Source organism: Lolium perenne, chromosome 3, assembly GCF_019359855.2.
Source record: "Lolium perenne isolate Kyuss_39 chromosome 3, Kyuss_2.0, whole genome shotgun sequence".
Classification (NCBI taxonomy): domain Eukaryota; kingdom Viridiplantae; phylum Streptophyta; class Magnoliopsida; order Poales; family Poaceae; genus Lolium; species Lolium perenne.
The window spans coordinates 196,784,484-196,798,284 of record NC_067246.2 but is presented as its reverse complement, the minus strand read 5'-3'; the positions used below and the strand labels follow the sequence as shown (position 1 = coordinate 196,798,284).

Below are 13,801 nucleotides of genomic sequence, written 5' to 3'. Positions count from 1 at the left end.
GTTACACTTACTGGCGGCGACGGTGGACGGTGGGCGAGCTTGACGGAGCTCCGGCGGTCACCGGAGAGGTGCGCAGCAGCGTTGTCGACGATGACGAAGCGCCTGGTAGCAGTGGCGTCTCCTGGGGCGGCGTCTTTCTCCGGCGATCTTCTGTGACGGAGCGCGGCAGTGAGCTAGCGATTGGGGCGATCTGGTGGGCAATGTGGCGAGGCGAGGTGGCTGGGCTGCTCAGGGAGAAGAGGGGAGGCGAGAGGTGTGTTCAATTTGAGGCGCGGGGTGCTCCTTTTATAGCGGCGAGGAGAGGCCAAGGGTGCCGGGCAGGTCGACCATGGACGCGACGCTACGGTGGCTGAAGGGGCAGGGCGACGTCAGGGAGGTGTTGGCGACGTCGAGGCGGTCACGACGAGCGTCCTGGCGAGGACAGGGGTGGACGAGAGCACATGGGCGGTCAGCGTGTACTGGCGGACAGTGGCGGCGGACGTCGACCGTGTCGTCGTCTACAGGGCGCCGGCGAGCCAATGGGGTTGTCCTGGAGCTTGCTGAGATCAAGAGGAGCAGGTGGGTGAAGAAAAGGGAGCGAAAGGTGGACGGAGTCATCGGGGCGCATGCGAGTACTGGCGCGCCCGTGGCCATGCCTGTGCACGCGCTGGCGAGCCCAAGGACGGTGACCATCGCGCGGCTAGGGCTCTGGCTGCTTCTCCTTGGCTAGGACTGTTGTCAGGCGTGTGCAGAGTGATGATGTCAACCTTGTTGACAAGGTCAAGGAGAGAAAGGAGGACAAGGGGGCAGGTTGGCGTGGTGGTGATCATGGTGGCCGGCATGGTTTGGCATTGGATCGTGTGTGCCAATTTCTGGGTCTCTGAGTGCATGGCATGCTTGAGTGAGGTGATACCAAGTTATTTGACAAGGTGGGCAATGTGAGAGAGGGCTAGAGTGTGCACAATTGGATCATAGCAAAAGTATATGTGAGACAATCCCATGTACCATGCAAGATTGTGTGTGATGGTGATCATGGCAACCATGTGAGGTCATAGTACTGGTTAGAGGTACAAGTCCACTATAGATGAGGTACAAGTGAGGTAGAGAGGAGGTGGTACAAGTTGGTGGGGGAATTGTACCCTAATCTTACTCTATGTGCTCCACATATACTACAAGCAAAGGTCTCCTATGGGTGGGATTTTGACCAAATTTCTGCATGGATGGGTTCTAAATAATGTTTGGCACTCATTGGTGGTCTTGGTTTGAGGTTTGGAGTTGGTTTGCAAAATTTCTAAATTTTGAGAGAAACTAGAATTGAGTTCAAAGTTGCAACTTGGCTTGACTAATGTGAGCAATGGTCAACTCTCTGGTCAAAGTGGTCAACATCAAAAGTGTTCACCTTGATAAGGTCTTGGATGAGGTGCAAAGAGTTGGTAGGGTTTAGTTTGAAAATCTCTTAATAAAAGGATTCAAAGTGGGTAAGATGTTAAAATTGTCACATGTGACCATTATCACATGCAACTAGGTTTTTTATTTCTATTTGATTTGATTTTGGTTTCTTTGATTCAAAAGGGATTCTTTTTAGTTTAAAAGGGTTTCCCAACCATTGGCACAATTTTATATGGCCTAGGTTAAAGACTTTCAAAAATGGCCATAAACCTTATGTGAGGGTTTTGTAATTCCTCCAACCTTTTTCTTTATTTAACTTTGATCCAAAGGATCATAGTTTTGGGTTTCAAAGAGGTTGGTTAGGGTTACTCATGGTTTCCACCCATTTGGGTAAGGCAAATAGGGCATAGGTCAAGATTTGGTAAAAATGGCTAAGTGCCACATATGCCTCTATGCATATGTTTATTTGAATTTTGTTTCTCACTTGATTTGGTTCGTAGGTACTAGGTTAGGGGTGTTGATGTTTTCAAAACCTCTAAACAAGGTAGAAAGGCCTAGGTATAAGTTTTATCAAAAATAGCATAGGCACATAGGCCCTTTTCTTATTTAATTTAATTTCTAAAAATTTTGTTTATAAAGGATGGTGAGAAGAGGGATGAGGTTTAGGGTTTGGAAATATATTCAATGTAATAAACAAACAATCATGGCAAAGACACAAGCATTTGGTGTGAGCACTATGCCTAGCACCATATGTAATAAAAGTTTTTGTTGGTTCTCATTTTTGGAAAAAGGAAAAGTCATTTTCTTCTTTGTCTGAAATTTTGGGATGTTACATTAGCACATTTGTTTTGCTACGTGGTCTCCGGCGAGGTCTCCGGCGAGCCCAGCCTTTTTATTTTCTTTTCTGAACAAACCGTTTTTTGCTTCAGTCATTTGCTGCCGGGGTGATTTTTTTACTGCCGGAGGTGTTTTTTTTGCTACATGCAAATCTAACCGTCAAAATGGTTGATCCGACGGCTGGGGACCCGGGGCTGGAGAATCAGATCCCCGGGACTCGCCCAGCAGTTTCCTTCTTAATTCGTATGCACGAGTCATGATACAATCTGATGAGCCAGACATGAAAACGTGTACACACCACGGAATTCCACACACCACACGGCTGCCGCACCACATCAGTGTCATGATGCGCTGCTGCTATGGCCAGTCGGTCATCTCGGGAGGTTGGTGCCGAATCTCGGGAGTATGTTTTCTTTCTTTCTCACATGCTGGTTTCAGTTGATATGTTTTTTCTCCCTTCGTCCGTAGTGGCACCGCCGCAGCTACAGATCGCCGACGGTTGCGGGAGGGTGGGGAGTCGTGGAGACGGGGCCTCCGAATGGCTCCGATGTTGGTAGGACATTTTGCTTAGGGCATCTCCAGGCGGCCCGCGACGCATTTCAGATGTCTAAATTGTCTACGGTCGTCCGTTTGTGTCGTCTGGCGGACGCCAAAATGACCGGGGTGAAATGTCCGTTTGCGTCGGAGGCTACCTCCAGCGGTCCGACGCATTTTGGACATGCAAGTGTTTTTTTGATGCTACTTCTTTTAATTTTTGTTGAATGAGCAAGTTTAAACGCGAAAAAGTAGTACTCAATGATGTCATGTTGCTCCAATCGAATAGATTATAGCCTAAACAAATTACCGGATACTTCAACCGAATAGATTCAAACATATTTAACATACAAAGAAGAACAAATTGAAAAACATATGAACTAAAACTAATTGTTGGCCTTCTTGTTAGAAGGCATTGCCTCGTCGTCCAAACTCATGCGTCACTTGCTTGTCACCTCCTCGTCGGAATAGGAACTGGATGACGACGCGGCCGTCGAGGAGTTGAAACTGGAAGAAATGGCATCTTCATCGTCGTCGTCGGTGAACGGACGACGACGCGCCGCCCGCGCCCTTGCCCGGGCCCTGGACTTCTTTGCCTCGTTGTCCACCACCTCCTGCGCCTCCAACCGGGCGAACTTGGTGTCGGAGTCCTCCTCCTCCTCATGCCCCTCCTCCTGGCCTTCGCTGGCATTGCCGCCTCTGTCCTCCTCCTCACTCGGCGTGGAGGCAGGGTCGCTGGGCGTGGAGCCCGGATCGCTTGGCGTCGCAGGGGATTCCCACCAATGCAGAAATCCGGGTGACTTGCCCTCGTTCTCCGAGTCGGACGGCAGCGTGTAGTCGCTCATGGCGTGCCGGTCTTGGAGAAGAAGAAGAAGAAGAAGAAGAAGAAGAAGAAGAAGAAGAAGAAGAGGAAGAAGAAGGAGGCGGTTGAACTTGAATTACCGTAGACACGGGGGTTATAATCTGCGGGTATTAACGGCGGCGCGTATAACGAAGAGACTGGAGGTTGCTCTTCCGCGGCGGTTCGGCGCTCCATTGCGGCGGTTGATCGGCGCGGTTGCCACACCGGCGCGCGTTGTGAATTCGAGGCCGATCGAACCTGGGTCGCTGCCATGAGGGCCCGTGGGGAAGCGAGCGGACGCTAGGCGCGACCGCCGAGCGTCCGCCGAGACGCAAACCTGGCGCATATTTGGGCCAAGTTTGCGTCTCCGCGGACGGCCCCGTCACTTTGCGTCGCCCTGCTGGAGGTGGTGCCAGACGCATTTCCGGTCCGCGCGGACGCAAATGGTCGCTCAGCGTCCGTTTCCGTCACGCCGCTGGAGATGCCCTTACGGCGTGACGTAAATGGACGCTGACCGTTTTCGACCGATGTGACCAAAAATGCGTCTGTCCCTCCTCCAGCGGGGCGGCGCATAGTGACCGGGCCGTCCGCGCTGACGCAAACCTGGCCCAAATATGTGCCAGGTTTGCGTCTCCGCGGACGCTGCGCGGTCGCGCAAAGTGTCCGCGTTCGTTGCATCCGGCCGGTCGGCAGTGACTAGGTAACCATAATATTTGTTCATTACTATTGACCGGCCAAAAGGATGTTCTTTACAGAGATGGTTAGTCGAGTTAACCTAAAACTACAATGGTCGTACCTACTCGCCGTCGCGTGATCTACACCGGCCTCGGTTACTCGCACTCGCGCGACCTACTACTGGCCGTCGGAAGGGCCGGCGCCGTCGTCGAACGGGAGCGCTTCGCGCTTTCCGCGCGCCGCGCATGGTGGCGAACGGACATCTCCTCCTGGCGCCTGTGGCGTTCGAGGGCCTCGACCAGAGAGGAGTCCCACAAGACTGCCCTGGCGATAGAGCTGGCCTCCTCCTCCGCCGCCACCGCCTGGGCCGCCGCCTCCTCCTCCGCCGCCTGGGCCGCCTCCGCTAGCTCCACCCGGAGGAGGAGGAGGTAGCCGTCGCCGGCGTTGAGGCCCAGCAGCTGGACCTGGAGGTGGCGGCGGCGGAGGCGGAGGTCGCGGAGGCGGAGGCCGCAGAGCGCGCGGAAGGGCGCCTCGTGGCGACCAGCGGATTCTGCTCGCGTCCTTCGAGTCCCCCGGGCGGGGATGCCCGGCGCCGTCGAGCTTGGGTGGCGGAGGAGGAAGCCCACGCCTATGTGATGGCATGGCTCGGGGGTTAATGTGCTCCGACACGGACTCGCTCCAACGTAGGGGCCCTTCTCCCGCGCGGGTCGAGCAGAGAACCGCGACACTGGAGGCCACCATCGCCGCCGAGGGACGGCGGTGGCGGCGGCTAGGGACAGGCTCGCCGTCGCCGACGTGGCGGCGATCCGGCGGCGGTCCGGGCGAACGAGGACGCGGCGGCGGTGCGGCGGCGGAGGAGGAGGAGGCCCGGCGGCGGCGGAGGCGACGGCTACCAAGGTGGCCATTGCCCAGGCGACAGCCCTGTGGGACAGCTCCCTGGCCGAGGCCCTCGAACGCCGCAGGCGGCAGGACGAGATGTCCAGTCGTCGGCGTGCGCGACGCGCGGCTCCCGCTTCGACGACGGCGTCGGCCCTTCCGGTGGCCAGTAGTAGAGCGCGCGAGCGTCCGTTTGCGTCGCGCCGCTCGAGATGCCCTGAGCCAATTAAATGCGTCCTAGTCCCAAAGTCCAGCTTCATTTACTCTGAAGCGTACCCATCTTGTTCCAGACGATGGGAAGAGCTGGGATGGACCAGATCAATCAGAATCAGATCCACCAAACCTTAGCCGTAGTAGTTCCGCCGGGCCCACGAAACAGTCCCTCATGAAGGCTCATGAGATCAGCATCAGCCCAGGCCGCAGGACAGTACGAGGGACATGGTGTGGGTCGCATATTTTTCTCCCGATCCTGCCCACCACCTCGGCGCCTTCCCTTTCCGAGCCGTGCCTTGCCTTGGACGCTTCACCCTGTCAGGGCCTGTCTGCCTCTCCCTCCGTCGCCGTCGTCGCCACTCCGCCCCGTCTCCACGGCGACGGCGTCCCTCCTACTCCTTCCCGCTTGTCTCTCTCCACTCTCCACTCTCCACGCCGCTCGTCAGATTTGACACCGCTCCGCCTTCATATACCACCAGTGTACTAGTAAACGCTCCTATCCGCCGCGCTTCGACTACGAGGCGCCCTCATCTTGGAGTTCCCAATCGCCCGCGGCCTTAAATGGCGGAAGAGGCGGCCGGCCACTAGCCATCCCACGAATTCTCCGCCTTCCTTCCACTTCCGGTGAGTAAATTTTGCTTCCCTCTACTTCCATCCTCATCCCCAATTCCTCCCTCCCTTCCAGCCAGGTCGCGTTACTTGTAATATTATTATTATTCGGTTTCCGTTACCCGATCCGGCTCAGATTGGATATACAGTACGCACGACGGACCAGCAAAATCAAACTGCGTAATCGCGACAGGGTGAATTTTTGCCGATTCGGGGTTGATCCGGCGATCTGCGCCGCTGTCCTGTTACTGTTCTATCATCTCCCGAACTGACACTGTTGTTACACTCCGCAATTGCTGCGCGTTTCACTGTTTGGTGAGGCTAGTTGCCTGCCTCTGCAAGTCTGCAACGCATGTCGCTGTGGAGCTTGGGGTTGCTTGTGGAACTTGGCCTAGCGGTTACGACGTTGCGGTGCGGGGGTTTGCTTGCCTTGAGGGAGACGCGCTGTCGTGTTGGCGCATATAATCCCCGTTTTAAGGATTCCACGTGGTCCACAATTGGCATTGTGGCGAGGTATACTACTACAGTAGTACTAGTGCATTCATTCATTCAGGCCTAGTAATGGTGCCATCGTACTAGTACTACCTTCACATCCACTCTGGGTGTGTCTGTCATACTACTCCTGTAGCTTGTGCCATTACAACGGGTCCACGAGTCCTTTTCTCAGGTAGTAACATTAATTCCCTGGTTTCAATACAACTGTACTAGATCTGCTGTGTTCGTATTGAGGAACGCGGTGGAATTGTGTTGCTACTCTCCTTTTTCCTCAGAAGCAGATGCCATGCTCTTTAGATTGTTTGGCGATATTGTAACACAGTTTTTTTTTTTTTGCAGTGTGTAGTTTGTTCGTTCTTCGCTCGAGATTTCTGACTTGCATGAGTTGATTGGCAGCCCCACTCCTTGGTTCCTGATGGAAGGCTTGCGCCACAAAGTCCGTGGTTTCGGTTCGTCCAGGATCTGGTTATGTCTTCTTCTACTTCTTGTTCTTCAGAACTGCAGCCGGGTGCTCTCAGACTCGCCTTATCTGGTCGGCATGGGGAGCTACGACATAACAGGGCCTGCAGCAGATGTCAACATGATGGGGTATGCAAATACCGAGCAGATCGCCTCAGGGATCCACTTCAGGCTAAAGTCACGCGCGTTCATCGTTGCTGAGCCTGATGGAAAGCGTGTTGTGTTTGTCAATCTTGATGCTTGCATGGCATCACAGCTTGTCAACATAAAGGTGCTAGAAAGGCTAAAAGCAAGGTAACACTCAACTTCCCTTGAATTTTTTATCATCAGAAAACCCTGAAATGTTGTTTGCAATGGTTCTGTGTATGTGATGTCTATTCGCAGACTGAAAATGTTGCATGCTTCTTTTATAATCCTTTGCGCATTTCGGTCTCTTGAATTTTTTTAATTCATTATATCAAGTTGTTTGTTTACTTCGTACCTGCTTATTTTCTTGATTGTGTCAAGCCATCATTAATAATTGGTGTCTTTCTGCACATTATTTTGGTTATTGAACTAAGACACTGCCTCTTAACATTCTTAGCCATTTCACAAGACATGCATATTGTAAAATCTGCTTGTTCTACTTAGTGAGAAAGTAGATTCTTCCTTCCATGCCGGTGAAGTTGAGTTGACTTTCCAAACCTCAATTTTGCAGGTATGGTGATCTTTATAATGAGAATAACGTGGCTATTAGTGGCATCCATACCCATGCTGGGCCTGGAGGATATCTGCAGTATGTGGTCTACATCGTCACATCTCTTGGGTTTGTTCGCCAGTCATTTGATGTAATTGTCGATGGCATTGAGCAAAGCATTGTTGAAGCTCATAACAACCTTCGTCCTGGGAAAATCTATGTCAATAACGGTATAAAACTATCTGCATTGTTTTTGACTAAGGTTTTACCAAACCTCCATTGGCACACATATGTTTTAAAATATATTGGTTTGATATTATTTACAGCGTCTTCCTCCTTGCTCTATGGGTTATGCATCTAATTTCAAATTGGTTTTTAAATGTTCCTTGAAGCCTGGCCACAAATTTTTCAACTAGTACAGAAAGCTATACACTAACCAATGTCGCAGTATATTAAAGATGCTGCCTGCTCTTTTTTCCAAGCAGTCCTTGTTATGCCTGATAAGCTTAGATTTACTTGCTGCAAAGATTTTGTTATCAATCTCAGATTTGATTTTCAGGTGACCTTCTTGATGCTGGTGTGAACCGCAGCCCAAGCGCGTATCTTAATAACCCTGCTGAAGAGAGAAGCAAATATCAGTATAATGTTGATAAACAAATGACTCTCGTTAAGTTTGTAGATAATGAAATGGGTCCAGTTGGAAGTTTTAATTGGTTTGCGACTCACGGTACATCAATGAGTCGTACGAATTCTTTGATAAGTGGTGATAACAAAGGAGCAGCTGCACGTTTCATGGAAGACTGGGCTGAACAAAATGGTGTTTCAAAGCAGACAGGTCATGCAAATTCTGTTGATTTTGGATCCTTACACATGTCATCTGTACTGCCGAGAAGAGTCTCTACAATAATCCCGGAACCAAATGAAATAAGTATGTTCCATGCTTCTTGCGCTGTTTAGATAGTGTATTGGAACGAAACATGTTAAGTTGTTCCTAAACCTTTTTTTTTTCTTTATTTGCTTTTTTCAGCTGATGACTTAATGCAATTGGCATCATCCTACGTGGCCTCAGGCGGAAGAAGATTAGCAGCTTCAAATATTACTAGACGTATTAGAAGCACTCAAGAAAACACTGCCAAATTTGTTTCTGCATTTTGCCAGTCAAATTGTGGAGATGTTAGTCCAAATGTGCTGGGAACGTTTTGCATAGACACCCATCTTCCTTGCGATTTCAATCACAGCACATGTAATGGGAAGAATGAACTTTGTTATGGACGAGGCCCAGGGTATTCATCATACATAACAAGTTAATAATCTTCAGTGCACATTACTGGCAGCTAGTTATAAATGAAACTTTCAATGTTGCTGTCTTGCAGGTACCCTGATGAGTTCGAAAGTACCCGCATAATTGCGAGTCGGCAGTTTCTGAAGGCTGCAGATCTCTTTAATTCAGCTTCTGAAGAAATACAAGGAAAAATCGACTATCGGCATACTTACTTGGATTTCTCGCAGCTTGGAGTTAGTGTTTCTACAAGCACGGGTGGTCAGCAGGTGGTGAAAACATGCCCAGCAGCCATGGGGTTTGCATTTGCTGCTGGAACGACAGATGGCCCTGGAGCTTTTGATTTCAAACAAGGAGATGACAAGGTTCAGCCTATCAACTAAATACTTGCTTCTGAATTTTTGATGACATGCTATTCGCTGATTGTTAACTTTTTCTTGTCAGGGAAACCCTTTCTGGAGATTAGTGAGGAACTTACTAAAGACACCAGGGAAAGAGCAAGTCGAGTGCCAAGCTCCGAAACCAATATTGCTAGACACTGGTGAAATGAAGGAACCATATGATTGGGCGGTATGACTTACTTTTTGCAATATATGCAAAGCTTGTAAAAACACTTGCTCTGATGTTATTTCACTTGATAGTTGAAACCAAGGTCAACAATAATAAGAAAAAATTACTGCTGCACTAAATCAGGACTGCATAGGCTGATATATAACATATAATTCCCTGTAATATCAGTGAATGTCACAGTCCCTTTTCTTTAACCAATTTTAATTTTTCCCATTGGGTTTTCTTAGTTTTAGAGCTTAAATCGTAGTCAATATCCACATTTTCCCTCTGAACACCGCTTTTCTGGTGTGATGAGATTGAATGGGTTGCCGTTTGTGAACTGCAGGACACCTGTTATTCGTAAGCTCCACAATATGTTAAATCAGAGCCAAGATCTCTAACTAGAAACCAACTTACTAAGTTAGCACAGTTTTTATTTCCTGGTCCTATATTTCTTTCCTGGTCTTGTATTGACTTCTGCAATCTTATGCAGCCTTCGATTCTCCCCATTCAGATCATAAGAATCGGCCAGCTGGTTATCTTGTGTGTTCCTGGAGGTATATTCCAATTTTCCAATCCTACTATGTCTGTCAAATTAGAAGTGCATGTGGGTTCCTTCATCTTTCGAGATGTGCTACGACAAGCAATGCTCATGCCATCTAATGTTTGAGCTACCGTTCTTTCTCAACAAAAGCAGCAATATGCATGCCTGGATCATTCTTCCCATTTTTCTTTGCTTCGGAAGGAAAAACTAACCCAGATGAGCGATAGCTCAAGGCAGCATGACCAGCAAAGCTAGGGGGTTGGTAGATAAGATGAATGAGTATTTTGTGTTAAAATATAACTATTTCAAAAAATAGTATATAGTTCTATTTATTACAAACTAATTAGTTGACCAGAGGATAACAAAAAGAAGAGCAAGCAAACCTTGCCCATGTTAGCGAGCTTGCTATACATAGCAAAGTTTTTTAGCTCTCCAATAAAACTAGCCTTGCTGTGCAGGAGTTAGGTGGGAAATTCCTTGGCTTCTAGAACTAGCAAGGGAGCCACAAATGCTCAGCAACAATAAGCACCAGCACTCCGTTAATTCTTTTGTTACATTTTGGTACAGAATTCACAACAATGGCTGGCAGGCGGCTGCGTGATGCTGTCAAGAATGTACTGATAAGTGGCAGCAATGGTGAATTTAATAGCAATATTCATGTTGTTCTTGCGGGGCTGACAAACACATATTCTCAGTATGTTACAACGTTCGAAGAATACCAGATCCAAAGATATGAGGTATGTCATTTGATAACAAAAGAATAGTTGCTCATAATTTTTAGTTACTGCAATTTTTACCGTTTTACTAGATCCCATTATATTATTTGATATGGCTAAAATGCGCACTTTGTCCTTGTTTTATGTCAGATTTTAAATCTATAGACTTCTTGTTATGATGTTTTTTCATGTCCCTGCTCAGTCCATATGTATCAGAATATCAATCATCTGTTCCTCTTCTATTTGCTTGCAAGCCTGCAATAGAACTTGGTGTCATGATTTGACGATGTCTTGCACATATCTGAACTTGTTTCAGCAACATCCACTTTCTTGACATTAACTAGTAAATAGTACTTTGTGAACTGCCAAAGATGAGTCGTTACTAGTTGGAAATAAGGATACCTTCTTTGCAAAAGTAGAAAGAAAGAAAAAAGCCCCAAGTCATCGAGCTTGTCCTCATCCACAACTTCAGCACAGCGAAGATCTTTCAGCAAAGTCTCCTTTTCATAGCAATTTCGCCAATCGGAGAACCATAGGGCCCCAGTCTTGCCTCCTATGGAAAAAACTCATTGGTCACCAGGGCGAGCAGTTTTGCTCACTAATAGTTTTGCAGGTGCTGTTTTTGTAAACCAGACCAGATACAGATAGAGATATAGTGGTGGGATCCTGGTGGCTGGTGATACACTCCAATGAACCAGACATTATTCCTAGCCTTCTGTAGAGACCATACCATTGCATCCGCTGCAACAACTTTTGACAGGAAACTTAACTCATCAAAAGAACTAGGTAGAGATTATATATTGAAATCACACCTCACAACACCCCAAATGTACTTGGCCACAGGATAATGGAGAAGGAGATGACCTATAGATTCAGCGTTTTGCACTACCAATCCATCCTCTATGTAGTAGGACATTCTTAAAAGCTAACCACAAAATTACTTTGAGTGGCCACTTCAAAAACTATTATCTGTTTAAAAGGACAATTTATCTAGCTTTTAGGGCAGCATACATTGAAGCAACATTAGAAACATCAGAGGAAAAAGAGTCCATTTACATTTATCTTCCTCCTCAGTCAGCTCCACCCCACTGCATAAGTCAGCCAGCTGATACCAGAGTAGCTAACTCCCTCCACAATACTCTTCTGAACTGTAAGCAGTCCCACCATACAGTAAACTGAAATTGTAAAGTCTGGGGAACTTATTGCATAAAGTACTATTCCCAATCCATTGATCCTCTTATTTCCCCCATTACCAACTAGTTTTCTGCAAAATTGAAAGAAAAAAAAAAACCCTCCAACCTTCAGCTTTTATTTGTGTTTCTTTGCTGAAGATCTGATATACTATCTTAACCTGAATTTCTAGTTATTGTTTCGAAAATATATAAAATAGATGTACTCAGGTATGTACCAATACATAAATAAGTCATTGGACCGGATACATTTTGCAGGGGGCATCAACGCTGTATGGTCCCCATACCTTGAGTGCATACATTCAAGAGTTTGAGAAACTTGCCACAGCAATGGTTGCAAACCAAGAGGTCCCAACAAACATCCAACCTCCTGATATGTTGGAAAAGCAAATCGGGCTACTTCCAGGTGTGATGTTTGACACAACTCCTATCGGTACTAACTTCGGAGATGTCAGTTCCGACGTTCCTGCAAATTCGAACTTCAGGAAGGGCAGCACTGTCAATGCTACATTCTATTCGGCCTGTCCAAGGAATGACCTTCTTACTGATGGTACATTTGCACTTGTTGAAAAGCTGAATGGTAAGGACTGGGTTCCTGCCTATGACGACGATGATTGGTCATTGCAGTTCAAGTGGTCAAGGCCTTCAAAACTGAGTTCAAAAAGTTTCGCGACTCTGGAGTGGACCATTCCTGAGGATGCTGCCTCCGGTGTCTACAGGCTGAGGCATTTCGGTGCCTCCAAGCCAATCATAGGTTCAGTGAAGCATTTCACAGGTGCCTCGAGCGCTTTCGCGGTGCGTTAGGCAATACACGATGGTTTTGGCGGTGTACCTGCCAGAATGTAGAAACACACACTTGTTGGAATGTAATCTTGTTAAGGCACCTACATGGTTTCTTCCCTGTATTTACTTGTGCATGAGAGTTGTAATGGTGTTCGATTATGCGAAATCCTATACTATACTCCAAGGGAAATATATATAGCCTGTACATTATACTGTCGATATATCTGGTGTTTCCAATTGCATCAGGCAGCATGCAGCAGGAGATTTCAGGATTATGGGAGTGAAACCAGCCTACCAATATCTAGTGATGTTAACAGCCTTGACGACTGTGTGCTTCAAATTACGGTTAGGTCGTTAATCCTCAAAGATGGCACGCTGGAGCGATCTTGCCTCAACACTTTCTTTTACAGTACCCTAAAAAAGGCAATCTAAAAACAGCATTCCTAGCCGTCCTATGGTGCTATTGTCTTCCAGGCAGCTGATAGAATATGGGAGTAACCATCGCGACCAATTTTTTATTTTGAAAGAAGGGCTCACAACCCCGTTTTCATTAGCGAAACCATAACTGTCTTCTACAAGTTCTCGGATCAAAACCAAAAAATAGTCTTTCCTCCATGAATACCTGTCTATCTTTTATTACATGCCGGGAGCCTGAAAGCAGGAACACAACTCAAAAACATGCGACAGCTAGTGGGAGCATAAGAACAGTTGCCAGAACTATTCCTATAAGCTCCAGATTCCTCCATTCCCTCTTCTATTCGATGTCAATGCGCATCCTCAATGGCACCCACCCCTTCGCTCTGTTAAACACCTCGGCTGCTACCTCCACGAGTGTTCTGGATCCACGATGGAGAGCCTTCAGTTCTTTTTTTCCTTATGCAAACCAGTCCAATCGTCAATGAAGCGACATATATACTGTAACACAGACATAGGTTCACTTCAGAAAATCTCTTGAAAACAAGCTTTGTTTCTTGTTTTCCAGATTGCCCACATAAATGTTGCCAGCCCCACAGCAACAAGTTTTTTGTGGTATCCAGAAATATTAGCCACAAAAGGCATGCATTTCGAAAGATTACTGGGGACTCTGGGCAAATTGAAAGCACATTGAATTATACTCCATATAAATCTGGATAAAGAACATCGAAAAAATAGATGAT

At 47.5% G+C, this 13,801-nt stretch overlaps 1 protein-coding gene across 1 annotated transcript; it reads left to right on the top strand.

The window, feature by feature from the left end:
• Positions 1 to 5,595: 5,595 nt before the first annotated feature.
• Positions 5,596 to 12,865, top strand: LOC127343011 (neutral ceramidase). Its single transcript, XM_051369088.2, has 10 exons — positions 5,596 to 5,968; positions 6,788 to 7,201; positions 7,605 to 7,813; positions 8,143 to 8,511; positions 8,611 to 8,866; positions 8,957 to 9,227; positions 9,307 to 9,432; positions 9,905 to 9,968; positions 10,523 to 10,692; positions 12,120 to 12,865. Exons 2-10 carry the CDS (start codon positions 6,864 to 6,866, stop codon positions 12,663 to 12,665), a joined length of 2,349 nt encoding a protein of 782 aa, XP_051225048.1. The 5' UTR covers positions 5,596 to 5,968; positions 6,788 to 6,863; the 3' UTR covers positions 12,666 to 12,865.
• The last annotated feature ends 936 nt before the right edge of the window (positions 12,866 to 13,801 follow it).

Excerpts from the sequence above, each read along its gene's own strand:
- LOC127343011 (XM_051369088.2), top strand. The coding sequence starts at position 6,864 with ATGGAAGGCTTGCGCCACAAAGTCCGTGGTTTCGGTTCGTCCAGGATC. Across the intron at positions 8,512-8,610 it reads CCCGGAACCAAATGAAATAA|CTGATGACTTAATGCAATTG; the intron begins GTATGTTCCATG and ends TGCTTTTTTCAG. Across the intron at positions 9,228-9,306 it reads TCAAACAAGGAGATGACAAG|GGAAACCCTTTCTGGAGATT; the intron begins GTTCAGCCTATC and ends TTTTCTTGTCAG.